Below are 27,495 nucleotides of genomic sequence, written 5' to 3' on the forward strand. Positions count from 1 at the left end.
GGTACTGACGTCAGATTTTACAAAGATACTGATTTAAATAGATTGGGGTGATGTCCGGCAATAGTGAGAAAGCAAGATTAGGAGCAAGGACCAAAGACTTCAGGGAATGTGGGAGGAGGCATGACTGAGAGGTAGTTGGGTGATTGATAAGAGGAGTAGAGAATACTATCCGTGGAGATGGCATAAGCTTCAAAGGACAGAAAAGATCAAGCGATGTTTTACTTCATCTAGAGGTCTCTCTGTGATCAAGGTAGAATGTATAGTCTGTAGCCAGTTGGTAAAGTTTCATGGAAAATAGTTAAGAGCTGGAGGGAATCTTAGAGATTATCTAGTTTAATCTCTTTGTTTTGTGGCTTAAGAAGCTGAGGTCCAGAGAGAGGAAAGTAATTTCCTGATGCATTATGAATGAGTTTAGAGTTTAGAACCCTGATCTCCTGATTATCAGCCCAGAGTTCATTTTACCAAAAGATCCTACGGCTGCAGCATCTTTACCCACCTCACCCTTAGCCCTGTTGTGGGTCCTAGGCTTTGCTGTCTTTAACCTTCACCATTGCTGTGGCTTACAGGTCCTTATCACCACCCTGGTGAGAAGAGTAAGAAATATGACTGTTTTTGCTTCTTAAATTTCTGACTTTCATGGGAGGTCTGTTTTCTTGTAGTCTTCCTTCCACTTCTTATCAAATGCTAATGGTTTTCTTGGTTGTATCTTACAGAGAGGAGCTAACATTTGAGATGCTTGTACTGGAACCACGTGCCTCTGATGATGAAACCCTTGAGTCTGAGGCCTCTATTGGAACTGCCGATAGCTCAGAAAATTTGAATATTGAGTCTGAAGGTGCCATTTCTGAAAAATCAGGTAAATGAAAATGTTTGACCAAAGACTCCAGATTTGTTTTGCAAAAGAGGAATAAGGACTCCCAAGCTAAGACAAAGTCCCTTTCAAGAATGCCTTGACCTTACACGAAAAGGTGACAAAGTCCTAAGGAGTTGAAATATACTGATCTTTGTGAAGGTTCCATATAAATTGTTCATCAGACTAAGCCTTCAATGTAGTGTAGTTTTTTGGTATAATTTAATGTTTTCTCTTATATTTACCACAGAGAAAAAGCGAATAATCACAACACACGTTGTCTTACTGACCTATGGTCCATTTTCTAAGGGTGGGGTAACAGGAGTTGTGCCCTGCTGTGAGATGGGACTGTACCAAAGCGGGGGGTATTTAACTACCTGACATGTCTCAGGGAGACATAGAACTAACTATATATATTGGCAGTTTTTTAAATGATAGTGACAGTTATAGGCCTTTCCGAATGGCGTAGTCAATCTCTAGACTTCCTTGGGCTTGATCCTGAAATAATATATGTAAAAATAGATGATGAACTCTTCTCGAGTCGTGACTGTGCACAAAGGTCAGCCTGGACCCTCCAGGTCTTAGCCCACCCAGTTTCATGTGTGAACAGTGAGACCAATTCTTATATGATGATTTCCTTTAGAGAGAACTGTCATTTACAGCTTTGGTCTCTTTTTTGCATTAGAGAGAAGCTTAGCCCTTAGTTCTCTGAAGGCAGCTGGCAAGTCTGAACCTTCAGGCAAGTTGCGAAAACAGCTAAAAAAGCAGCAGGACTCTTTGGATTCAGTGGACTCTTCAGTCTCTTCTTTATGTTCGTCTAACACTGCATCCTCCCATGGGACCAGAAAACGATTTCAAATTTATTCCAAATCTCCATTCTACCGAGCTGCCTCAGCTGGTGAGGCCCCAGGAATGGAAGGGCTGTTGGGCCAGACCAAATCCCTGGAAGACAGGCCTCAATTCATCAGCAGAGGAACCTTCAACCCTGAAAAGGGCAAACAAAAATTAAAGAATGTGAAAAACTCACCTCAGAAAACCAAAGAGACCTCAGAGGGGACAGTCGTGTCTGGCCGCAGGAGAACTGTGGACCCAGACTGCAGTTCCACCCAACAGCTAGCTCTCTTTGGAAATAATGAGTTTATGGTCTGAACTAGCAGGTGTGTGTCCCTGCATGGCTACAGAGTGGTAAACACATCTCGTCTTTGGGGCGTCTTCTCATCACCTCATCCGCAGTAGTCCATCCTAATTGTGGTCCTGCCTCTTACCCAAGCATACAACCAAGACCATGTGTGCTGAATTCCTGGGCCTCCTGCAGAAGTGGACAGGCCTCTTTGAAGCCTGCTTGGGATGGCGCCAGCTGTGCCTTGGCTGCTGTATTTGACTAGAGATTTCACTAAACAAAGCCACCTAGGACCTGGGGATCTGGGTCAGTTGTGGAGGTCTTTGTAGTCGCCTCTCCTCCATCCTCTTTTCCCTTCTTAGAGGTGGATGTTGAACTAGGGGGGACATTGTGGGCCTGCAGGACCCACTGATTTCTGGCATTTGAAGAAAACATGTAAATCTTTCTTAACCATGAAAGCAAAAGCCTTTGGGTTTATTTGGGGATAGTTAGGAACTGAGGTAGAATATAATTTTTTCCGAGGATTTATAAACAAAAAGCTTAAGCCCTCTATTTTAAGATTTTTGAAAAACACTCCGTATTATATTCTGGGGAAAGTAAAAAAGCAGTTGTTTCCCTTAAGCCATCAGAGCATGTCTCAGACATCTGGTTACTCAATGAAGAAGAGAGTACGTATTTTGTTTTTTGATGATGTTTAATGTCATAATAATCAATGCTGGTTTAACTCCTGGTTAGTTCCTGCCAAATATATTGCATGGGCTGAAGTTTCAGTAGCCATACTCTTCTCTTTTTCCCTGGTCCTAGGACCAGGTTCCTCTAAATTTTTTTAAATGTCCCAGAGACATGGTGATCCCTAAACATGAGGGTTTCATCCTAATCCATCCAGGCCTTTCTCTTGGTATAAATTAAACTGAAGATCACATATGAACCTGTTTATCTGCTGGTGGATTTTCACCATGAACTCAAACAAATAATGTGACCATTTAATCACTTCTCCCAAAACATTCACACACAACATTGCATAAGTGTTACAGAAACCTGCCAAAAAATAAAAAGAGAAAAGTTTTTAATATGACGCATCTAACTTTTATCTTCTCCTCAGACTATCAGTATTAAATAGATGAAAAAAAAATCGAGGACTACTTGAAGCTATTTTTGTTAATATTCTGGTTCCTGAAGTTTACTGTAAATATTTATGTATAGTAGGCATATTTCTTTTTAACCTTATGCTTCCCTCCTCCCCATGGAATCTCTTCCCACAGATTAGGAGCTATTGGACAGGGTGGGTGAGAGCCACTCATTCCCTGATTTGGAGGAAAAGTCAGACCACCTTTTTCACCACTGGGTGTCTCCATACCCCTGAGTTAGAATAGCATTTTAAGCTTCTTAGCATTTGTGGGATTAGAAACCTGTTTTTGCTATTTATAATATATGGAAAATGAAACATGATACCCTTTATTGAGATAAGTATGTGAAGATGTTTATTTTTAATGTTACTAAATGCATCTTGTCTAACTACCACATGCACTGTTCTAAAAAAGAGCCTTTACCATCTGTAACCTGAATTTTGGTTATTCTTCCTTTTCATACTTCTTTGATTTAAAGTTATGGAAATATTAAGACTTTTGTTAAGGCAGAATCTCTCCTGTTACACAACACTGAACCTCATGCCACTGCCTCAGTGGTTATTGTCGAGCCCCAGAGGTCAGACTTGGAACATCATTCTGAGTGGCAGCTAAACGTAGCAGGAGTCTTACCTCTCCCTGGTTTGGGTTCAGAAATGAGTTAGGGAAAGGAATCTTTTTAAATCTCCAGAATGATGATGGTTAGTGAGTAAATGTTAGATTTTATATCCTGCAAACATCTGCCACCTTGTTCATGCTGTTCTCAGGGGTAATAAATGTAAAGCCTTTAAAAATCTGAATTTCAGAGACTCTCCTAGAGGAAAGTCCAGCCGCTCAGCACGGTTGTGTCAAAGTGGGATTGCTGGTGCTGCAGGGCCCCATGCTAGGCTGCACAGTCTGTTTCAGTATTCTTGGGAGAGTAGTCTTCTGCTAGGCGTTGACTACTACTCTCCACTTGCTCCAGAACATTGGTTAAATACTATACAAAAAAAGAAATTACCCTTGTTGAATAATTTTCTTTGGCTCAGAGGAATGGCGGAGAATACATCTTGACATATGTTCTCTCTTCTAAATCGTTGTTTGCTTTTTTGCAAATTAAGTTTTTGGCAGTCATGTAGGTCACCTTATAGGAACTAGGTGATGGATGTTAAGAGACTTTAATTTTTCTCAGGGATCTGAAACCTGAATTTGGATAAAATTAAATAAAAAATATTTGTTTTTCAGTTGCTAGATTTGTGGATTTCTGGTCATTTAACAAGCTGCCAGAATGGAAGGTGGTGAGGAGGAGAGATCCACTCAATTTTAAGAATGGAGAGCAAGTGTGGGACCCTCCCTTTGAAGGAAAGAAAGCTGCTGTTCTCATAGGATAACAGTCATTGTTGGCCTGATAAAGATATGAAGCCATAACTCTTAAAAACTGTCAGAACCAAGTGCTGTATCTCCTTCCACCTGAGCTTAACTGGTCCTCTCTGTGGTTAAAGTTATGTCACCACAAAGTAATGCTGTATTACAATCACTTATGATTAAGATATTTAACCTTAATATGTGTCAAGTTTGTGTTTCTCGTTGCTTCTCCTTTGCTTGTTTTCTTTGATCTCAAATGCCTCCAAGGAAATCCCTGCATGGCAGCGCTGGGACAGCCCCACGTGTGGTGCCTGTGCTCCAAAATGCAGAACATTCTGTTCATATCACACATTCCTTGCCCCAAACAAAGCCTGGATTTTCACTTCCCCCCATTAAAGCCAAGGTGTCCCTTATCATGGAAAATTTAATGGAAGCAGAGAAGTGTAATTTTAGGTTCACACTGTATATCACAAAGTGAAACAGACTGCTTTAACAGCATAGGGAGGTGACATGCTTAGTTCATAATGCACTTTGTACTTCCTACCATTTTAATTTTTTTGTCCCTCTCGGCTTCTGAAAACACAAAGGGAGATACAGCTTTCCCAGTATGAGCCTTGCAAACACAGAGGGGCATGAAATCAGGAGATGGGATCCCAGAGCCCCCACCTTCTCATGCTTTGGAAACCAGCTATAGTTCTTACCCTGCTGGGAGGTTAGCGGAGATTTCTGTGTCCCATCACAATAGGGTTGTTTTCACTGTCAAAGACAGAGTCCCAGAAGCGTGCTGAAAAGGAAGTCCAGCAAGGTTCTGCAGGCCCACTTCAGTAACTGGGGGCCATGGTTTTTTGACTGTAACTAAGGAATGTGTACCTTACAGAGCACTTTGGTGAACTAGAGAGAAGAAAGTATTCTCAGGATGTGTTCAAAGCTAAGTGAGTTTTAATTTTGAAAAGAAACACAGTCCAGACGGCCTTTCCTTTTCCTTCTCTCTCTCCTCTTTTTTTTCCTTTGGTGCAGAAGTGGACATGGGGCGTGCATCATTCTGTGTTGACAAATGTGTATGTCTACCCATATTTTTGTGACAACTCCTCAGCACTGTCCCCCAGTACTAGTCTTCCTAGTCTTCCTAGTAAAATTCCTTGGTACTTGTGGGAATCTTCTTTCTATGCCTCTAAAATACTTTTAACCACTTTTCTTTGGAACCACTTCCACATTTGATTTGGTGTTAAAGTGTAACAGCAAGATGATGATTGTGGACATGGATCTATTAGGTCTTGTTGGTCTCTTGGTTTAAATTGTTTTCAAAAAGCCTGCCAAGGGGCCTATCACCTTGCTGTCCATCCATACTTTATACCTATTTATCAGCCCTCTTAGGTCATATAAGAGTTGCACCTTTTGAACCAACTAATTGTATTTACTGGGGGAAAGGTGTGGACTACAGATTAGTATTATATTATTTTAATGGATTTAAAGTAATTTATAAGTATGCCAAGTGTAAATTTTTAAAAGACTATGTATTGTAAAAGGACATATCCTGTGAAATATAAATATCATTTTACTGTTTAACAGAATAATTCTATAAGAAGGATGATTTATCTCACCCAGAGAACTGATTACATTCCTGATGCAATCAGCAGGCACTTTGTAATTTCCTTTTGGGTCTTTTTTTTGGAGGGGGAGAGCAAAACATCATCTGTATAAAGTGCAGTTTGTATCACTCAAAATATGCACTGTGCGGCTACACAAAAGCAGCTTGATGAACAAATCACTCCATGGCTCATTAAAGAACAAAGCTTCCAGAAGCAGCAATACGTGTGGTTTATTTTCTGACCATTCTGGCTCCCACCCCAACTCGCTCCAACCCAGCCCCAAGGAACAGCAGTGAGTTTTGTTAGTTAAACTGATTTTTTTTTTTAAGGAAATCACCGAGCTCAAAATTAACAAAGTGCAGAAGTGGTAGTTATTGGAACTCAACTCAAGTGAAGGTGAGATTCAAGCTGTTAGTTTTCTGTAAGGGATGCTAACTGCTAGCTGTCAAGGCTTCATTTAATCAGTTTAGAGCTAGGTAGGAAGGGAAGGCAATAAATCTACATTTAGGGTCCTCACCAAAGAGGCCATGAACAAGTAGCAGTGTCTGCTGCTAGAGAGCCAAAGAATTCAAACCTTGATTTTCGTCTTTGTTCTGCCAATATACTGCAGGACTGGGAGTCATTTGTCCTCTTTGGGTGTTAATTTTTCCTATCTGAAATGAATTCTCTTCCCCAGGTTCTTCTCCAGATAACTTATACTAACTCTCAGGTCTCAGTGTAAAAGATAGTTGTACTTGGAAATTTCCTCTTCCTCCTTGAACTGGATTAGATGTCTTATGTTCTCAACAGCTCCCGGTATTTGTGGCATCAAAAAACTGATGTAAGCTTCCCAAGGCAAGAAATGTGCCTATCTTGCTGCCTCTTAGATCTCTAGTACCTAAAAAAAGGTGCCCACACTTAGATATTTGATGAGAGGAGTGAATGAGATTGGGGTTCCCAAATGCCAAACCAGGTCTAAGGTGAAATGGAAAAAAATTAATGTAATGAATTTTTCCCTAATGCCGAATTTATTCAATTTTTTAAAATTCTGAGATCATCATTCCCATTTCTTTTTACATTAATTTTATATTTACATTTTTGCATTAAATTCACATTACATAAAAACAATAAAGATAGTGAATTTCTTAAAATTTTAATTGGCAGAAAAAACCACTAGAAATGCCATTTTTAAAACTTGCCCCTGGGATTACTGAATCTACAACAAACCTTTCCAATTATGAAGCCAAGAACAGAAAGGTGTAAGGAGATGCATGTTATAAAGAGACCAGTGCTTTTATATTTTAAAAATTCTTCTTTGTTCTAGAATGGGTAGCAGTACAGGGTCTTAGAGCCAGAGACATAACCATTTTAGTAGATAAGACACATATAATATCTGACTGTTGAATCTTGTAGGCATCTTGGACTCCTAGTCAAGGAGTGTGTCACTTCCTGGTTCTGTGTGGCCATTTATCCATTCATTCAATAAATATTTACTGAGCACCCACAGACACCGTCCTAGGTGCTTGGGGTACATGAGTGAACAGAACAAATCTCCCTGCCCCTGTGGAGCTGGCATTCTAGTGGGGCAACCCAATGATGGCCACCAGCTGGAGACCAGTCATCCACAATATCTGGGGTCCACTATCAGGTTATATTTATTCATTTGAATGGGTGCTTCTTGGCCTCTTTGAGTCTTTTCCTGCCCTTCCTACCTTTAAATACTCCCTTGAGGGTGAAAGAAGATAAGTGTCTCAGGAATCTGAAAACTGCAATAGAGAATGCCCACATAGGCCCACAGCGACTACCTCTGTGCTTCACAACCAAAGACATTTCTGGCATTAAGGGCAAAAAAGAGCTTTCATAGTATCCTCTCTCCTAGCAAGGGCCCTACCTGCAATGAAACAGAGCTGTTACCCATCTTAATTTCAGTGGGGCCAATTTACGCAAAGGTTGAATAAATCCTGGGGTCAATGAGAGCTGTATTGTATTAGGAAAATAGAAGCCATTCAGTATATTTCAGGTAAGAAGGACTTAGTATAAGAATTAAGGGCTTAACCGTTGGAAGAACTGGGGAAACAAAGGTCAGAGAAGTTCCCACAGGAGGTCGAGAACGCCAACACAGATCTCAGCCAAAAGTTCCAGAGTTCTCAAGAGCTTGCCTGGAAGCTACTGCAATTCTAAAGAACATCGATGTGAAATCTCCATCTTCCCACTCATCTGGCTGCAACTGCCTACAGAGAATAATGTCTTCTCATTTACCTTCCAAATCTCATGTGAGTGCCTTTCTTCCATTAGCAAACCATAGGGGAAGGGGATCCTGGGAAATGTACTTCCTGGCATCTCTGCAATAAAGACAAGACCTTAGAAGAGGAGATGGTATCGACAGCAGATAATCCAATTTATGTACCTCCTCTAATTCTCCAAGACTTCCTCTGGAGATCCCAAACTGTCTCTTTCCCAATGTAGAATTGCTATGCTCACGCACCCCAGACACCAGACTGTGTGCCTTTGCTGTCTTATGTTCTGTAGGATAAATATGCAGGACCTATCGTTATATTTCAACCATGTTTCTTGCTAAAGTGCTTTTGCTCAGGCTTTCTATATATAGGCCTTTAAACCTTATGGATAAAACTTTTGATAGGGAATTGGATAGTATAATGGACATTGAATGACTCAAATAACTGAGGCAAGCTTTTAAAAGATCAAGAGTCTCAAGTAGTTCCAATGCTTAAATGGGAGGGGCTTAAGCTGGGCAGTATTTGCCATACGCTTTCCTCTCCGGGTACCAGTTTAGCTATTGTCATTTCCAGAGCAGAGTGTCCTGAACCATCCTTCCTCCACCAAGGCAGGATGTCTGTCAGCTAGGAGAATTCATACACAGGCCAAAGAGGAGGGAACGCCTAGGATTTCACAGATTTCTCACATGATCTTTTCTTGCTTGACTTCAAGCATCTCTTCTTTGAAGACAGAAAATGCAACAGTGGGCCGGCCCAGTGGCACAGTGGTTAAGTTCGCACGTTCCACCTCTCAGTGGCCCAGAGTTCGCCAGTTCGAATCCCAGGTGTGGATGTGGCACTGCTTGGCACACCATGCTGTGGTAGGCATCCCACATATAAAGTAGAGGAAGATGGGCACGGATGTTAGCTCAGGGCCAGGCTTCCTCAGCAAAAAAAGAAGAGGACTGGCAGTAGTTAGCTCAGGGCTAACGTTCCTCAAAAAGAAAAAAAATGCAACAGAATTGTTTAGCTGATTCCAGAGGTGGAGGGGGCATGGGGTAGAGGCAGTGCCAGAGTTAAGTAGAGTCGCAACAAGGTTTGAGTCTTAGACAAGCCTCAGTTTTTTCATTTATAAATGGAGATGATTTGTCCCTCCCCCAGAGTTAATCAGGATTAAATAACAATGCGCATTCAGCACTCACTTCACTGCCTGGTATATAAGGTGCCTGATATATGTTAACTTTTTTGATTATTATTATATTCTAGGTCTTCTGGGTCTATCTTTGAAAAGGATGAGATTTCTGAGCTTCATCTTTCCGTAAGGAATTAAGAAGTGATGGAGATTCCCCTTCACAAAAAGTGCCTGTAACTGCCCTGTGTTGAGTTGGCTGGTGCCCACGTTTGCTTATGGAGGGGTGAGGAAGGATAAGGAAGAGGAAAATTGAGAGAAGCTGTGGGATGGTGGGAGGTCATCTAGAGAGAAGCTGGGTTGTTGAATCCTGTGGGAGAGTTTTCACTGGGCTTGAATTCGTTGCACATGAACTCTGACTCAGAGAGGAGCTGGATGGAACGTAAGACCCTGTGTTCATTCCTTTAATGTCCTCAGAGAGAGATCCTTGGCCACATTTGTTTTCCTGTTTGTGTTTTTTCACTTTTTTATTGAAGTCTAACAATACAGTAAAGTGCACAAATCTTAAATACACAGCTCAATTAATTTTTATGAATGTATAATGAATTTTTATGAAATGAATGAATTTTTATGAAACCACCGTCTAGATCAAAATAAAGAATATTTCTAGCACACCAGAAGGCTCCTTTGGGCCTCTTTCCAATCACCCCACCTCCTACCCCAGAGGTAACTACTATTCCAACTTTGTCTTGCCTGTTCTTGAACTTTGTGTAAGCAGAACTTGTGTCTGGCTTCTTTTATTCAACTTTTATGTCTGTGAAATTTATCCATGTTGTCCCATGTATTAGTAGTTGATTCTTTTTCACTGCTGTTTTCCATTATATGACTACCACAATTAATCCATTCTACTGTCAATGTGCAGTTTGGGGCTATTATGAATAAAGCTGCTATGAATATTCTTATGATATCTTTTGATGTGCATTTCTGCTAGGTATGCATACCTACAAGTGAAATTGCTGGGTCACAGGGCGGGCAAACATTTAGCTTCAGGAGATTGTTTTCCAAAGTGGTTGTACCCATTTTCCTTCCACCTTCATTAGGTTTTGAACATATCACAAAGGAGCTTCTCCATGGGAGTGTTCCCTATGGTCTTGCGGAAAAAGAGGAGTTCAACACGTTCGGAAGTGATAAACCTCAAAGACGGGAGGAGCAGGAGCAATTTCCCAAACCTGAACAGGAGAGAGGACTCCATCAGTTTTATTATCAGCATCGAAGCATGAGCCCTGGGGGCAGTGTCGTCCCAAGAAAGGCAAAGGGGGGAGGATAGGCGAGATGAGAGGTACCCATGGCAAGTAAGGAGGAATTTCGAGGAAAGGCCCCATTCACTACCAGAGTTGCCACCACCCACCCCTGACTCCTTGTCGCCCACTCCAATTTGTTTAGTTGAGGAGCACAGTGAAACGGGTGAATAAATATTATGTGTAAAGATTATAAAGTGAGAAGTTATATTATATATATGAATATATTATTAATCAATATATGATTATTATGATAGTTATATTATTAATACTATACATATTTGAAAAGGAATACAAACTCCCCTCTGTAAGAAACTTATGATACTACAGTAGCCGTTAGTGAAAATGTTGTGAAGTTGAAGCATAGTTTTTGTGGCTGAGATTATCATCCAGGATAAAAATAAATACAGTTTTAAATAAGAACCATTTGCCAAGGCAGGGGTCCCCACTGCAGAGAAGGTGGGTGGTGAAGGCCCAAGGGAGATAGATGGGGGCATGAGAACTTCCTTGGGTAGGAGACCTGACAGCTGGGGTCAATGCTCAACATCAATGAGGCCACTCCAAAGTGGGGCAGCTTCATGCTCAACTTCCAGCATAGAGGAATACGGGAAGCCTCCCCAACTCCCAACTATCTGCTGAACTCGCTCTGCCAACCCAAGGGCTTGCTTTCTCTTGTGAGCGCCATGTGAGTGGCACTGAGCATCGTACGCCGTCCCCTGTGTCTTCCCCTCTTCTGTTTTTCTGATCTAAGCAATGTCTGGAAGAAGTAACTATACAGTCAAGTAGAGAAATTGTTTGTCAAACCACAGGAATTGATCCACTGAAATGAAATCCAGTCTGAAATTCAATATAGTGGGTCACAACCAGGCTTTTTAAAAAAAACTAAAATAGAATTATCAGAGTAAATTATACAAAGTAAGGGCAAGTATTATTTGGTGGAACTTTGCTTTGGTGACTGTGTGTATTGGGTTATGATGGAAATTGTATTCCTTCTTGGTATTGCAGTTTTTAAAAACTGAAATACGCTGACTTGGAGAACCCCAAATCACTCTCTCAACACTCAGTTCTTCCTGTAGTTGGTATTGAACTGCTATAGAAATCTTAATCAGGATTTTGAAATTTGACACAAAACCAATATGCCCAAACATCCCTGGGAGCTGATCCCAACAGAAACTTGGCCTAGGAGGGCTACTGGTGTCTGGTGTCCGTGATGACCATTTTTGGGATGCTGTGTCAAGCCTTAGGAACAGTTGTTCTCCCTAAGCTCATAAGGAGCAGAAATCTTTCTGTGAAACATGGTATATTCCTCGTATACTTTGGCTCTTCTTAAAGGGAAATTACCTCTTCTTATGTTCGTTTCTCAGATGAGAGATGATTTGAGGGTGCCCATGATAGCTTACTTCTCAGAGAGAACTGCTGAGAACCCCAAGAGAATGCAGATGGTATGTTCTAAAATAGCCAATAGATGCCTGGAGGCCAAGTGGCCCAATCTCGCTGAGGGTCCACTGTATCTGCTGGTGCTGGGCCAAGCTGAGCAGTCCCAGAGCACTGGCTCCTCTCCCCACCCTCCCCCCAGCCACACTGTCCCTGTGGCTACTGTCCCCCAAACCCAGCCTGGGCTGGGCTATTGTCCACACACGGCTTATGCAAGTGCATCCCTGTGAGATGTCCCTCTGCCCCTCCAACAGACCTTGTTATGTTCCCTCAAAACTATCTCTTCCTCCTGACTTTTCTTTTTATTTCTTCACTATCTCTTCTCCCAAATAGCTCCTTTTCCCTTGTTCCTTACATCCACCCAAGTGCCAAATGTGACCCATTTCAACTCCTGGAGGCTTTTGCATCTCTCCTCTCCTTTCCACTCCCTATAGCCACTCCCAGAGAGCAGAACTCCGTGGTCTCCCCTGGATGACAGGAGTATCTGCTTCCCTCCTGGGTTGTATACTCTGTGCTCACTGCCACGCCAGTCTGCATGAAGTCCAGCTCTATGTACAACACCCACCTGCTCAAAAAGCTGCAGTAGCTCTCCTCTTCCCAGCAAATCAGATATGGCCTTTGGCTGTCATTCAAAGTCCTAAACAGCCTGGTCCCAGAGGCCATTCTGTCTTAATCTCCCACCTTCTCACTGGCAGCAATCAGTTGCACCTTGCAAACCGGGCTCCTATCCTAAGAACACATCCAGATTTGCCTGTCTCTCTCTCTCTCCCCCGCTTTGTAAATGATGACTTCTCTTCTTTTAGAGCCTATCCTTCTTTCCAGGTCCAGCCCTGCCTCCACAAAGTCCCTTGCAGTTCTGCTTTACAGCCCCCACTTTACAGCCCCCAATGGGCCTCTGTCTCCTTCGGATACATGCAACCCTCAATATCTGACTAGGGTGGTTCTCATCTTCTGTGTGGTCACTGTGCCGGGCATCCCTGGAAGGCAACAAGTTTGTCTTACACACATTTTTGTCCCTACTCCTGCAGCCCGGCACTGTGCCTGGCACACAGTAGTTGTTGGCTATATGCCAGTTGAACTGAGTCCCTTGTGTCATGTAATCAGTGCAGTCCTGAGATGGTGTCAGAGAGGTGGGCAGGGGTGTGAAGAGGTGAAGGGATAGATGGGCAGGTAGACATGTGCTCAGGTTACCTCACAGGCTGGCTAGGGTGGTGGGCCTTGCTGTGCTGGCTCAGCATCACTTGGGACTGGTCCTGCAAGGCCTCCACGTGCTCAGGATCCTTCAGGCCCCGTGTTTCTGGAGAAAAGCAGCAGCAATGAGCTCCTCTCCCAGCCTGCCTTGCCCCCTCAGATAGCCAGGGCCCTCAGGAGGGGTGAACCCAGCCCTGTACCTCTCTCCTCCTGCCCCCCAGGGAAGACAACTGCAATCCTCTTGTTCTATATGGGGTGATGGAGGGAAAGTGAGAGGCAGAAGGAAGGCCCTGGAATTCCCATTCTTCATCCCCAGCCACTTTTCTCTAAGGCTTGGGCAAAGACTCAGGTACCTGGTTTGAAGAGGACAAGGGCCTTCATGCAGGCAAACTCTGTGGGGTCCACCGCCAATGCCCGGAACCGTGAGATGGTTTCCTGCAGGATACGAGTCTCTGCGCTGGCCAGGGCCAGGCGGCCCTGGGAGCTGCCGGCAGCAGAGGCCTCCGGCGGGGCCAGCAGTGGGCAGCTATCCAGAGGCAGAGACCACTGTATGGCTCCAAGGAGGAAGAGTTCACTCCACGCCTCTTCCAGCAGGATCACCTGTGCCCAGAGAGTGGGTGAGTATGATGACTGATATACAGTTCCTCTGGCTCAGCCTGGCAACTCTGCCCTCTCCTCGGGTACCCTAAGAAAGGAAGAGCTGGTCCTGGATGCCCAGAACATTCTCCTGACCTCTGCTTGACATCAGCTAGGGACCCAGAGCTCTGGGATTTGGCACCATCTGACTCAGCTGTCTAGGCTTCAAGACACTCTATGGGTTCCACCCAGAGCTGCAACTGGAACATTTAGGAAAGCCTAGAGCCCTGAGAAGTTGGGCAGCCTTGGGGACACTCCCCATGAGCATCCTAAGGTGAGTGTACTCAGCAGACTTGGCCTGACTTCTGAGCTGCTCCATCCAAACCACGGCTTAAGGGCTCAGACCCTCAGCCAGGCTCTTTTCCTGGGTTTATCATGACAGGTCTGCTTGCCCATGAGAAACCCAGAGGGGTGTCCTAGAGGTGAAGAGGTTGGACTGAAACTCAAGCCCTGAAGTCAGAGGCATTTGTGCTCCAAGGGAGCCCAGAGTCATCTGCTCATGCTGTTCAGGGTATGCAGCCACCCTGTCATGTACAGAGCATCTGTAGGACCAGAAGGTTTGTTTAGAAGGAAAGAAGACCCAGGGAGCCATAGGAACTGACTTCAAATCCGTGGTCCCTGTGTGAACCTGGCTATCATCATCCCCAATGTGCACACCCCGACCATCATCGCTGCCCAGAGATGTGAGCACCCTCAGTAATCACATCCCTGAGAGATGTACCCCTAACCATCACTGACTCAGAGACATGTGCGTCCCCAACCATCACCATCCCCAAGTGGCATGCACCTCCAATCATCACCTGCACAGGGCTGTATGTGCCCCTAATTCGGCTGACTCACATGGGCCACCTGACAGGTGTACCTGATCCCTGAAGGGCAGGTTGGAGAACACAGGCAGGTTCTTGGCCCACTTGACAGCCATGAAGAGGAGGCGAGCTGATGTCTCATGGATGCTGTCCAGGGCACAGGGGGAGGAAGAGGAGTAGGGGGACGAGGGGAACTCAGGGTCATTGCTGGTGACATCAATATTCTCATCAGCTGTTGGAGAAGAAGGTTGTGACTTCAGTCCCTACTCTGCAGCAGGTGGCAGGGAGTGCCCAGGGACTCAGGTGTGGGGATAAAGGCTGGGAGCTGTGGCCCCACCGTGACCTGGAAACTCAGCCGTCTTCCCACTTACCATCCTCTGGCTCCAGCTTAGCACAGGTTTCAGCTGTTATAAGGCTGGCCATGAAGTGGTGGTGCCCAGGAGGTGTGAGGGCCCCAGGCCCCAGGGCTCTGGCTGCAGAAACAGGCATGGGGCCCCGTGGGCTGGGCCCTGCCGGGGCTGGGGAAGCCACCAGGGGCTCCAGCCGGGGCCCGGTGTCTGACTCCATGCCATCCAGGCGGACCTGGGCCATGCTTCGTGGCTGGCGCTCATTCTGCACAGCTGGGGAGGCAGGAAGGGTAAAGAAACACCACCAGTCATGCAACCCCTTCTCTTCTGTCACCCCTCTCCAAGTTGGCTCCCTGACTCACCGTCCTGGTTCATGCCTGCCTGCAAGCACTTCTTCAGCCGGCAGGCCTGGCACTGGTTCCGGTGGGCCTTGTCCACCGGGCACATCCCTGCCCCCACCTGGCACCTGCAGGAGGAGGGGAGCCCCAGGTGTCAGTGTCCTGCCCAGGCCTGGATCTGGGGTTTCGGACATGTTTGCCCTTGCTCCTTCTCCCCTGAACAACCTCCATCCCTCCCAGGGACCCGCAGGGGCAGCAGGCTGGGGGACTCTTCCAGTTGGGGGTCTCACCCACCCCCACCTTCCTCACCTGTAGATGAGCCGCCGCCTCACGCTCCTCTTGAAGAAGCCACTGCAGCCATTGCAGGCGTAGATGCCATAGTGCTTCCCGCTGCTGCTGTCTCCACATACGCGGCATTGCAGGGAGGGGCCCAAGCCTAAGGGGCAGGGGCTGAGTGGAGGCTGGCCGGGCAGGGCCGCGTGCCCCTCCCACCTCCTCAGGGACCCCGTCCACCCCTCATTCCCTTTCCCCTGTCCTCAGGTTCCTGGCCAGCCGCATTTAAACAACCCATGCCTTTCTCATCTGGAAAAGTGTCTCCCTTCTGCATCTCCCAACACCCCACCCAGCTTCTGCCCCCTCGCCTCCCTCTATGGTCAATTTTCAACAAGACTAGACTCTGCTTTCACTTCCCCACCTCTCATTTCCCCCTCTGCAGGTGGCTTCAGGCTCCATCATCCCACAAAAACATTCTTGGCAACACCACTAGGGACCTCTGCTGCCAAACCCTAAGGGTGCTTCTCTCTTCTTTCCTTCCCCGTCAGCTCAGCTGTCCTGACCCCCATGTTTCTAGGATTCTGGGTTTGCCAGAAGGTTCCCTCACACTTGCCCCCAGCCCTTGGGGCTGGGCCTGAGTTGCTCTGACTTCTTTCATGGTCCCTGCAAACCCCCAGCTCACAGTCTACTCCCCAAGGGCCCAGACCTTATCTCCAGGAAAGCCATACCTGTTGGCTCCTCCCCCACGCCCCATCTGCCTGGAGACTCCTTCCTGGAGGCAGCCACAGCCACTGGCACAGCTGCAGCCATGTTGGAGCTCATCCGTGCTGTTGGCCTAGTGCTGGCCTGTCCCGGGGCAGCCTTCGCCTTCCTGCCTGAGGGAGGCCTCCGGATCACTGAGCCAGGCCCAGCCTCTGCCTCCCTCTCTCTCTGTCTCTCTGTGCCCGTCTCTCTTCTGTCTCTGCTTCTTCCGCTCCCTGGCCCTGGCAGTCTCCCTCTGTCTTTGTCTCTTTCCTCTGTCTTTCCTCTCTGTCCTCCTGCCTCTGGTCCTCTCTGTCAGAACTCAGGGACTGCCCCAACTTCCCCTCACAGCAGCAGCTCTGGCTGGAGGAGATTTCTCCCAGGGCAGCGCTGAATACAGCTTATGATCCTCTTAATCTTTACTGTCTCCACAGGGGATCAACCAGCCACACCTGCAACATTACCAAGGTGCCCCCAGGAGCCGGTCAGTCCTGCTGCCTGCCAACCAGTCTCTGGCTGCTCAGTGAATGTCCCCAGGTCCCTTCTGCCGTGTGGTCTCAAGCTGTTTGCCGCTCAAGGCCAAATCTTGAAGGGAGGTATGGACTCCACTTTCCCCAGGACTTTAATCTTTCCAAGCTCCTAGGCATGCATCTGGGGACAAATGTGTGTGACTGAGGTGTGTGTGCATCTGTGTGTGGCTCTGCGCATGTGGTGCTCACTGAGGGTCCTGGGTAGGTAGGTCCAGCTCTCTGCCCCAGTGGTTCTTGCCCAATGCCTTGATAACGGACTACTTAGGGCCCAGAATTTGAGGGTTCTTGCTCCCTGGAAGGCTCGCAGTTCCCAGATGCCCAGCACAGAGGCAGCTCCCATCACATGTAGGAATGGGTCCAATGCAGGGTCTGAGGCTGGCCTGGAGGTGGTGAGGCCTGGGGCCCAATGTGAAGGGTCTCCTCCAGGCCTGTGAGGTGGCAGAAGAGGAGCTGGCAGGTGTTTTTCACCTACCTGGGGAGCTGGGCCTGTAGGGCGGGAGGGTGTGAGGACACAGCCCTGGAGTCTGGCTATGGGATCTCAGGCAGCCTCCCTCCTTTGCCTGACTGGACCTCACAGTCCTAGGCAGGACGGTCCCTCAGCGGTCCCCAGACTCAGTCTGCCCAGTGATGGTTCTGAAGGGAGGAGGCGGAAGGAAGAGTCTGTGCCTCCTTGGACCAAGACCCCGGCCCCAGAGGGAGGGTGGGGAGAGGCGAGACAGACCCAAGTTCAAACTCTTGCTCCCTCACAGGCCAGCCATGCATCCCTGAGCAAGTGATTTTACCTGTCTGAGCTCAGTTTCTTCGTCTGTAAAAGGGATGACCAAAGTCCCTGTCTTGTAGTGTAGTCAGGAAACTCAGTAAGATGATCGCAAAGTCTGTTAGTGACTGGTACTCAGAGCAGAATAAACAATGGGCTGCTAGTCTTATTCCTTCCCAGGGTTACTGAGAAGATCACAGAGCAATCTGCAGTAGCCTCTCCTTTCCCTGCTCCTCTGCCCCCACAACCACTCCCACCCCGGGTGCACGATGAAGCAGAGAGCCCATGTTGGTCTGGAGGGGACCACCCATCCTCAGCGGACCTGGGTTCACCTCTGGAGTGAGCCTGGGGCAGGGCTTTGCTCTACCTTAGAGCCCAAGGGTGAGAGCGGACAGGGTGAAGCTTCTGGGAGGATCGTGGAGTTAAGGGGAGAGAGCCGGTAGGGCAGGGCCCTTATCTAAGCAGGGTTAACCCTCACTGTGACAGAGAAGCACTATTGAGGATTTGGAAAGTCAGCTTGAGGGGCTTTGCAGGCTAATCTGCTTTCTGGGGCCTCAGAAGATCGAGGCCACTGGGCTAAGACCCCTTACCCAACCTCGTCTGCCTCTGTCCTCACCCTCCGGACAGGCAGCCCCTCAGGACCCTCCACTGCAGGGTCTCCAGCTCCTCCTAACCCTGGAATTTGATTGACTGGTCCCTCCTTCCCAAAGCTCGTCTCTCCCGCTTCTCCTGGAACTGTCTTGACCATCTTCCACCCCTCTCTTAACTTGTCATCCCTCAGGGTGCCCCGGAGGTCACCCCAGCAGACCCTCTCCTTGGACAGTCTTGCACACATTCACAGCTTCGGTGACCACTTCACACCAGGCTCCTGCCTGGGTCTCTGCCCCGAGCTTCCACCCATAGGTCCACCTGGAGTTCTGGTGTAGGGACCAACTCCACACACCCCGAACAACCCATCCCCAACTGGTCTGCACAGGATGGTCACTGAAGCCTGGGACTGAAGGATGGCCTGGAGCACGTGTGTGGGGAGGAAAGTCCCTAAAGCTGAGTTGAGAGCCTCTAATCCTGGAGGCCTGGGCCAAGGAAGAGCAGCTGGCAAAGGAGCTGAGAGGGACAACTAGGATAGCGCGTGCCACGGGAGAGAGGGAAGGGCGGGATACAAGGAGGGAGGCATCAGCCAGGTCAAGTGTCTTATGAGGTCATTTGCAGCACCAAAAAGAGGAATGAGAAAGCAAACAAGAAGAGTGCTTACACCAATACTTGCAATATCATATCTGCACCTCACACTAACCCAGAGAGGAGCAGCCATTATTAGCCTTAACTCACAGATGAGGAAACTGAGTCTCAGAGAGGTTAAGCAATTTGCTTCAGGCCACAGAGCTACAGCATGGTGGAAGAGGCTGGAAATGGAGACGGGGGTTTCAAACTTACGTTTGATCCCCAAACTCCTGTTTCCCACCGTGGTGCTCTGCAAGAAGACTCGAGCAATCTCCTGGGCTTTAGCAGCAGGAGGCAGCTGGTGCCTTTGGCGAGAGTTGTTCCAAGGGAGAAGGGGACCCAGCGGCCACGGCTAGGAGGGAGGCACGGGAAGCAGAGCGCTTGGCTGAGAAACGAAGGAGACAGCGCTAAGGGGTTTATAAAAAGGGTAACACTAAGGAAAGATTTTTTTCTTTTTTCTGTCAAGGTAGATACTTAAAGAAAAACACTTAAGAAACTTTCTTTTAAAATGGTAGATACAGAGGAGACAGAGCCAGGGGAGAGGGGGTAAAGTTGGAGGTGGTGTGTAAATTGAATATCTGATCCTGAGCAAGCCAGAGGGGGTGGCAGAGCACAAGGAGAGGGACGGATTGGCCTGGAGAGGGGTCACCCTGAGGGAACGAGAGAACCTCGGGCTTAAGGGGCGGGCTCTGGGCAGGGCAATCCTCTTAGATCCTGGTTTGATGTCTTCCTGGCTGTGTGAGCTTGGGCAAATTATTCCACCTCTCTGTGTTTCCATTTCATCATCTCTAAAACGGTAGACTAGAGCCCCCTTGGGGGTTGTGGTAGGGTTACAGGAGATGATACTAAAAGGGTTAGTGCAGTCCAAGATGAGAGGAGGAGGTCGGTGGAAGGGGGCCAGGAGTGAGAGGGCAGAGGTTGGAGGTGACTGCCTTGGAGAGGGTAAGGTCTGAAGCAGCCGTTGTGGGGAAGGGACTTCGGGGGGAAGCTCTGAGGAGCAGCTGAGGTTAAAGACAGTGACTTGACAGGAGGACAGTCTGGGCAGAGAGAGGATTTTCCCTGAAGCCCTTAGCAGGGCTGCGAACCCTGGGCGAAGTAGACACCAGGACTGCTCCCAGCAAGTGCACGGGAAAGACCTCAGGGAAGGAGATGAAGACACCGAGGAAGGAACCCTCAAGGTAAGAGCGAAGCAGGGAAGCGGACAAAGAGGGGACTCATTTGCCCTGGCTGCTTTTTCTCTGCTGTTCTCCATCTGAGCTGCCTGCCGCTCCTGCTCTATCTACCCAATCCTTCCCGTCTTTCCAGGCCTGTTCAAGGCTCACCTCCTCCAGGCTATCTGCCTTGACTCCTCAGTCTACCTGCTGTCCTTCTAGAGGCACCTCCAGGGCCAGATCTTGTCCTTAATCTTGGACCTCATTCCAGGTCAACTTTCTCTCCTCAGTCAATGGAGGGCTCTGGGGACCAGGTTCAGAGTTTCAGGTCAGCTGGGCGTGTGGGTCACAAGGCACTTAATAGACAGACGTTCATTTTCAACTTGTCCTTATTGCCCTGATAGTCTATGGTGGGTCTGTATTACTTAGGATGGCAAAAAATAAATCCATCGGAATAAAAGACACCAGCAGTGTTTAACCTGCCTGTTCTTACGCTGTTTGTTTTGACTTGGTTATGTCGACTCCTCATATCATTTTGATCCCAGCCAAGCTCCTCTCTTACCAGGGCCCTCGGTTCTTTGGCAGGTCAGGCCCAGCCAGAGCCGTGACTGTGCTGGGGGAAAGGATGACAGCCCAGCAGGGCTGGGGGCAGGGGGTCTCGCCCGATCTGTGACCAGCTGCTGGGGCAGACGCCAAAGGATTACTCAGCCCAAAGCCTTGAATCTGCTGACGAAGCCGCCAGAGGCCACCTTATCACTAATACAATTATTCCCCCAGGGGACAGGTCAGCAACTTCCTTCTGACTCTCTGGAGGTCTGGGGCGGGGTAGAGGGAGCCAGGGGATGGGGTGGGCGGGGATGAGGGTGCATGATAAAGGCTGCAGAACTGACTTCCCTGTGGACCCTAAGACCCTGGCAGGTAAAGCCCGCTGCCCCAGCCTGTCTAGGGCCTGTCATACCCTGTGTCACTAGGTCCCAGGCCTGAGAGATGACCTGGGTCTCCCATAGGGAGGAGGGAGTGGCTCCTGGGATGACCCAGCTGCCAGTCAGGTTGGCTGGGCTGGACGGCCATGGCTCCCATTCCAGCAGCCACAGGCTTCCAGTTTTGGGCAAGCCTCGTTCACAGCATTTAGTCCCGGGAACATGTCTTCTGGGATTTCTTAAAAATTCTCTCTTTTTCCCCCACCCAAGGGTCTTCACTGTCTCTGAGCAAGCACAGCTAATGGTGAGCATGTGGGCTCTGGAGCTCAGGACCCAACAATTCCACTTCCGGGAAACTATCCCATGGAAAATTTCACGAAGATTTCATGACTGTTCCCTGCAGCAATTTTAGTAAACCACCCATCTGTAGACAACTGGCTAAAAAAAGCATCCACCCCTACAGTGGAACACTATGCAGCTGCTGCAAATGGTGGTGTTCCCGAATTTATTTACATGGAGACGTGTCCACAGTGTTTCAACTTCCAAGCCAGCTACAAACCAGCCCACGCAGTCTGATTTTATGTGTCTCAGGGAAATTTCTCACCAAAGATCATGGGACCCCTTTCTCCTCGGCAGGACCTAAATGAATCAACAGTTTCTTTTTCTAGAGCAGTGAGTGGAAGGTTCAGGGCTCCAAGAGGCTGACAGCAGCAGGAAAGTTTCTCAACAAAGCCTCTTTATATTCTTTTCAAGATAACATTTAGAAGTCATCAGATGTGTTCCCTACACAGTTTTCCCAGCCCTTGACTACTGAAGTCTTTCTCCTAGAACCCTCTAAAGGTCTGAGCAGAACTGCAGAGGCTCCCACCCCCTCCTGGGACGGGCAGACACAAGGCAGTCTGTCCAGGACACATCCAATCTGCTGCTCCCCGTTTGGGGGCCCCTTTCTCCCTGTGTCAAGTCGACTGACAGGGAACCATCCCTGATGTGACTTCTCCTTTGTCCTGGTCCTGAGAGGGGCTTCTCCTCTCTCCAGCAGAGCGCTTCCAAGACACCATGGGCAGGCATTCTCACCACAAACAGAAAATTTTCTGTTTTGTTTGCATGTTTAATAATGAATACGCATCTCAATTATAATCAGGATAAAACAAAGCTCTTTTCATTTTTTAAAAAAGAGAACTGCTAATTTGAAACAAATATTACCAATAATAATACGAAATATTTATGAAGAAGTTGTTAAGTGTTTATGTGGGTGAGAAGGAAAAGCTTCTCCTGCTCAGGTTTCTCCCCCTCGTTACCCACGGGGAGGGCCCGAATCTCCAACAGCTGGTGAGCCCTGAGCCTGGCCAGTCACAACAGCTGCAGCCACAGGGGGGCCCTGCCTCGCTCTGCCAGGTGTAAAGCCTTCAGTGGGGGGCCTGCGGGAGCCCTGGAAGGTGGGGGAGGACCGGCAGTGAGGGCAGGGCGGGGTGGGGAGCTATTGGGAAACCAGCACAGAAGTAGAAAAGTTTAACGACAGGACGACCCTACCAGTATATTCTAGCTGCCTGACTCTCCTGTTAATAATATTTATTACCTCTTAGAAATGAAATGACCTAAGGCAGGGTTTTTCAACTTGAGCACTATTGATATTTGGAGCCAGATAATTCTTTGTCATGGGGCTGTCCTGGGCACGTAGGATGTTTAACAGCATCTCTGGCCTCTACCCACTGGATGCCAGTGGCACCTTCCTCTCTCCAACTGTGACAATCAAAAATGTCTCCAGACATTGTCAAATGTTGCCCTGTGGGGCAAAATCGCCCTTGTATGAGAATCGTTGGCCTAAGCCATGTTATTTCCTGCTTCCCTGGGGACAGTTGACCGAGTGTTTTCACAGATGCAGGAAGCACTGTCCAGGACAAATGTCGGTGAGGAGCCCCAGGCCATCAGGCATGTAACATCATCTCCAGTTTCACGTGAATGCAGACTCAGGAACTATCTGGACAGATGCTCGAAGGGTCAACAGAGGTTTCTCTGAAGGAGAATTTTACTATTTCATTGTCTTCTTTGCATTTTTCTGTGTTGTTTGAATGTTTAATAATGAACTTGTATTATAATCAAGAAAAATATGGATTTTTCATATTTTTAAATCAGACTGGCTAATTTGAAATAAATATGACCTATAACAATCCTAGGAAATATTTATTATGAAATTGTGTGCCAGACACAGGTCCCAGTGTTGCTCTGTGTGAGCTCATTTAACCCTCCCAACCACACTATCAGGTAGGCGTGAGAGTTATTAAGCTTTTACAGATAAGACTGACAGGTTTAGCCACTTGCCTGATGTCACACAGGTAGCAGGTGACAGAGGAGGGATTCAAACCCAGGCAGACAAGAAAGTTATGTTAGGAGAATATATCTGCCCAAGGGTGAGGGACAAAAAAATGGGAATATCATATTAAAAAAACCACCTCCATACATTTAATAAAGAAAATCTCTTGCAGACACATGCTGTCTCCAGGAAGGTTGAAATCAAGGGTAAAGCAGCTAATTCTGGGCCACGCAAAGTCACTTTGAACTGGCTTTTCTGTCCTCAGCTTTTCTACAAAAGGCAGATTCTTACATTCAAACTACATTAAACTTATAGAGAAAAGTGAAAGGGTTACTCTGTAGGAAACCTCTTTGATCGCTTTTAATGGAATGGCTCTGGGGCTGCACCAGATATGAGTGGGAACTACTTGTAGGTGTGCATGTGTGTCCGTGTGAGTGTGTGTGTGTCCGTGTGAGTGTGTGTGTGTCCGTGTGAGTGTGTGTCCGTGTGAGTGTGTGTGTGTCCGTGTGAGTGTGCATGTGTGTCCGTGTGAGTGTGTGTGTGTCCGTGTGAGTGTGCATGTGTGTCCGTGTGAGTGTGTGTGTGTCTGTGTGAGTGTGTGTGTGTCCGTGTGAGTGTGTGTGTGTCCGTGTGAGTGTGTATGTGGACATGCGTGTGGAGGCGTGAGTGTGTGTACGGTGAGAATCTGACTGTCCCATGCCACGGGGGTCTAACTGAGATGTGTTGGCTCAAGCCCCCAGCCCTGCCTGTGTCTCTCGCAGTCTATTCTTGCAGTTCCAGACCACGTCATGACAGGCGCATGGGCTTAGAGAAGTTGCCCAGATGGAACTGTTTAGATGAGCAGTGTTTAAATGTAATATTTGGCATATTTTCCTTCTTGACTTTTGATATTGAAGTAAATTTTGTTTTCTGACATTCTTTATTAGCTGCATTTATTAATTTGATGAAATCCTAAATTGAGGTAACGAATATCCAGTGCTTCTCCACAGAAATGAAGGATATGTCCTTTAGAATGACATTTTAGAAAACGCATCTGCTCAAAGCAATTTTCCCTAAGACATGATGTTTCTGGGGTGGGGGTGGGGGGTCCTGTGTGGACTGGCCGCACTCCTGCCCCTGCTCCATGCTCTGGCCGCAGACGTCTCCTGGACCCTGAACAAGGCGTGCTCCTTCCCCAAACGCAGCCTTCCAACATGCCGCTCCTGCTCCCTCTTCTCTCCAAAGGGGTTTGGAAGACGCGCTCTTTAATAGAATTTCTTACACGAGCCACACCATGATGTACCAAGATGTTGTTTTCAGTCACAATGCATTGGAAAGAGTTGAGTGTATTTTCAAAATTGAATAAATTATGGCACATTTCCAAGATGGTTATTTTCCTGTCATTGAAATGGGTTAGATGGAAAAATGTTATGATTAAACAGCAAGGTACAAAATACTATAAATCCTATGACATTTGTATACAAAAACAAAAGTAGTTATGCTAAGTCAGAGGTGTTCTTGCTGATGTTAAATTAAATATATTTAAATTTATCATTATATTTACTATAATACAGTGTTTAATAGAAATTAGTGTTATTATTGTACTGGTCTTTTATGTTATACTGTTTTTTCAGCATAAGGAACAGTTTGTCATTTATTTATTTGGCAGTCTATTTTCAAAGATAACTTCTAACCAAATCTGTAATGTATTATTTTATTCCCAGACACAACCGTAAGGTAAGACTCTAGAATCAGACATTGAAACTTAAAATAACTTTCCTAGAAATTATTTCAAAAATAAAATGTTTAAACACACACACAATTAGAATACATTAAAAAATTGTTTTTAATTATGTTTGTTATGACAAAGCTATTGTGGTTATATTTAAATAAACAAGAATCCTATCTGTTAGAGACATATTCTGAAGTAATTTACCAGAGAAGTGATTAGTGTCTTGGATTTGCTTTTTAAAGGCTACAGAAAAAAAAAAGGAATGAATGGAAGGATGAGGTTTATGAAGCGAGAACAACGGAAGGTGATGGTTGTTGGTATGGGAGATGGGTACATGGCATTTCATTGAACTATTATCTCTAATTTTGTTTATGATTGAAATTTACATAATGAAAAGTTAATTTAAAATATATATACACACACAAGCAGATATCACGAAAAATGAAACCAAAAAGGCAGTTGATGACTCTGGACGCACTCTCTAGTTTGTCTTTTCTTTTTTCGCTTCGCTTCAGTGACTCCCACGCTAAGTCTGTCTTCACCGACCGTTTTTCTCCTGCTGTGTAGTTTTTGAGGAGCTGAATGAAGGGGCTGGGTGCCTCAGAGAGGAAGATGCCGGGTTTCGGCATCGGATTGGGTTGGGGTTACACCATCAGCGCCCCCTCCCGGAAGGAGAAAGAGGCCAAGAGCCCGGCTGGAGGCTCCCTGGAGCTTTCTCTCCGAATCAGAGGGCCTGGCCCTGTCGCTCGCCTTCCTGTCTTTCCCTGCTGTTGGCTTGCCCGGAGTCCCTGCGCTCTTCCTCCAGCCAACTCTCTCACACTTCAGGGCCCAGCTAGATAGCTCTCCTCAGATCAGACACTCTATCATTCCTCCCCACATTTCAGTCACAATCAGAAACCATCTTATCTATTTGTTTAGTTCTTATGGCCTGTCTCCTCTGGCTAGAACGTAAGCTTTGTGAGACCAGAAATCTTGTCTATCTTGTTTAAGGGCTTGACACCTGCAAGGAGCCTGACAATTATTTGTTGAACGACTGACCAAGTAAGTAAATGGAAGCTCCCCCTAGTGCCCTGGCAGAGTTAGCTGCTGCTTCCTCCTCGCCTGCCCTCTGCTCTTGCCCCATCTCACTGCATCAGACCGATCTGCTCACACGCCGCAGCGAGGCTGGGGCCTGGCGTGGAGCAGGCCACCCCTCATCCCTGCCGCCGTCACACCCATGGCCCATGTTGTCATAGGAGGTTGAAAACATCTGACTTGCAATTGAAAACAAATCAACTTAGAGATTCTCTGGGGAGAGATGTAGAAATGAAGAGTTGCTGATAATCATGATAGAAAGCGAGTTACATTCTGATAAAGGGATTTGTCTGGTCAGAACAGAAACTGGTCAAATAATAAACTGCCTCAGAATGGAACGGTATTTTCCTAGGGATCTTTCCCAGGTTCCCACAGTGATGTTCCCATGGTGATTTACCAGGGAAGCAGCCCCTGGTACAAGACACGGTTGTCAAGGTGTGCTGGGTGAAGGCGCTGGCGAGGGTGGCCCTTCGGTCACTTCAACCGCAACACCTCTGCTTTCGTCACTTTTATAATTGGGAGGATTTTGTTTAGGAAAGATTTCCTCTTCCTAAAAAGTGACAAGAGGGGGGCTGGCCTGGTGGCACAGCGGTTAAGTGCGCACATTCTGCTTCGGTGGCCTGGGGTTCCCCAGTTCGGATCCCGGGTACAGACATGGCAGGGCTTGTCAAGCCATGCTGTGGTAGGCGTCCCACATATAAAGTAGAGGAAGATGGGCATGCATGTTAGCTCAGGGCCAGCCTTCCTCAGCAAAAACAGGAGGATTGACAGCAGATGTTAGCTCAGGGCTCATCTTCCTAAAAAAAAATAAAAGTGACAAGAGGGTTGCAGGAGCCTCAGATAAGATACTCTACTTAGCTGTGTGACCTTGGACGAGCCTCTTAACCTCTCTGGGCTGTTACAATGATGCAATAGGGGAAGGAATAAACCTTACCTTTATGAAGACAGGGGACGCAATTAGAGGACCCCTCAAGTTGTCTCCCAGCTCTAAGATCTATGATTGTACCAAGAGTCACAGGATTAGAGATAGCTTGATCTACTTGCAATATCCAGAAAGGCCACAAGATGTAGGTGTTACTCCATGAGAAAAGCTCTGCCTACTCCATGGAATGTTTCGCCCCCCAAATTCTAGCCCAAGAAAATTTGGGAATTTGTTCTTAGAAATTGCAGAAAAGAATTTTTAGTAATCACAACCACAGGCAGACTATGTAAACTCTTTTAGTGATGGATCCTGGCATGTTACCCAGTGTTTAATGCACAGCTTTGTTTTTTTTAATCAAAGCACCAAAGAGGAGCTTCTGTGATGGAGCAACGAGACCATCGTCTGACACTGAGGCGGCAGCTTCACCCTGTGAGAACATCTGCTGGGTTTGTTCTGATACGTTGGTTCACGTGCGTCAGAGCTCCT

General features: G+C 47.0%; 2 protein-coding genes and 1 long non-coding RNA gene across 15 annotated transcripts in view; 2 read left to right on the forward strand and 1 right to left on the reverse strand.

Annotated features, from left to right (window-relative positions):
* The window catches only part of MYO9A (myosin IXA), a 289,527-nt gene extending 283,284 nt beyond the window's left edge, over positions 1 to 6,243 (forward strand). For all 13 annotated transcript variants that reach the window (XM_070498757.1, XM_014849679.3, XM_070498763.1 and 10 more), the window contains 2 exons: positions 714 to 856; positions 1,536 to 6,243. In XM_070498757.1, the coding sequence (XP_070354858.1) occupies positions 714 to 856; positions 1,536 to 1,999 (607 nt within the window). In that variant the 3' untranslated portion in view covers positions 2,000 to 6,243. The remainder of the gene's footprint in view (positions 1 to 713; positions 857 to 1,535) is intronic.
* A 3,640-nt stretch (positions 6,244 to 9,883) lies between these two features.
* Positions 9,884 to 16,725, reverse strand: NR2E3 (nuclear receptor subfamily 2 group E member 3). The gene is made up of 8 exons (XM_014849746.3): positions 16,403 to 16,725; positions 15,711 to 15,837; positions 15,426 to 15,529; positions 15,088 to 15,336; positions 14,773 to 14,948; positions 13,628 to 13,874; positions 13,275 to 13,380; positions 9,884 to 10,580 (listed from the first exon to the last, which is right to left on the reverse strand). Exons 1-8 carry the CDS (start codon positions 16,494 to 16,496, stop codon positions 10,448 to 10,450), a joined length of 1,236 nt encoding a protein of 411 aa, XP_014705232.1. The 5' UTR covers positions 16,497 to 16,725; the 3' UTR covers positions 9,884 to 10,447.
* Positions 16,726 to 19,459: 2,734 nt separating this feature from the next.
* LOC139046252 (uncharacterized) lies at positions 19,460 to 23,730 on the forward strand. The gene is made up of 3 exons (XR_011506092.1): positions 19,460 to 20,098; positions 20,657 to 20,855; positions 21,262 to 23,730. It is a non-coding gene; the product is annotated as an uncharacterized lncRNA (long non-coding RNA).
* Positions 23,731 to 27,495: the final 3,765 nt, after the last annotated feature.

Source organism: Equus asinus, chromosome 2 (genome assembly GCF_041296235.1).
Source record: "Equus asinus isolate D_3611 breed Donkey chromosome 2, EquAss-T2T_v2, whole genome shotgun sequence".
Classification (NCBI taxonomy): Eukaryota; Metazoa; Chordata; class Mammalia; order Perissodactyla; family Equidae; genus Equus; species Equus asinus.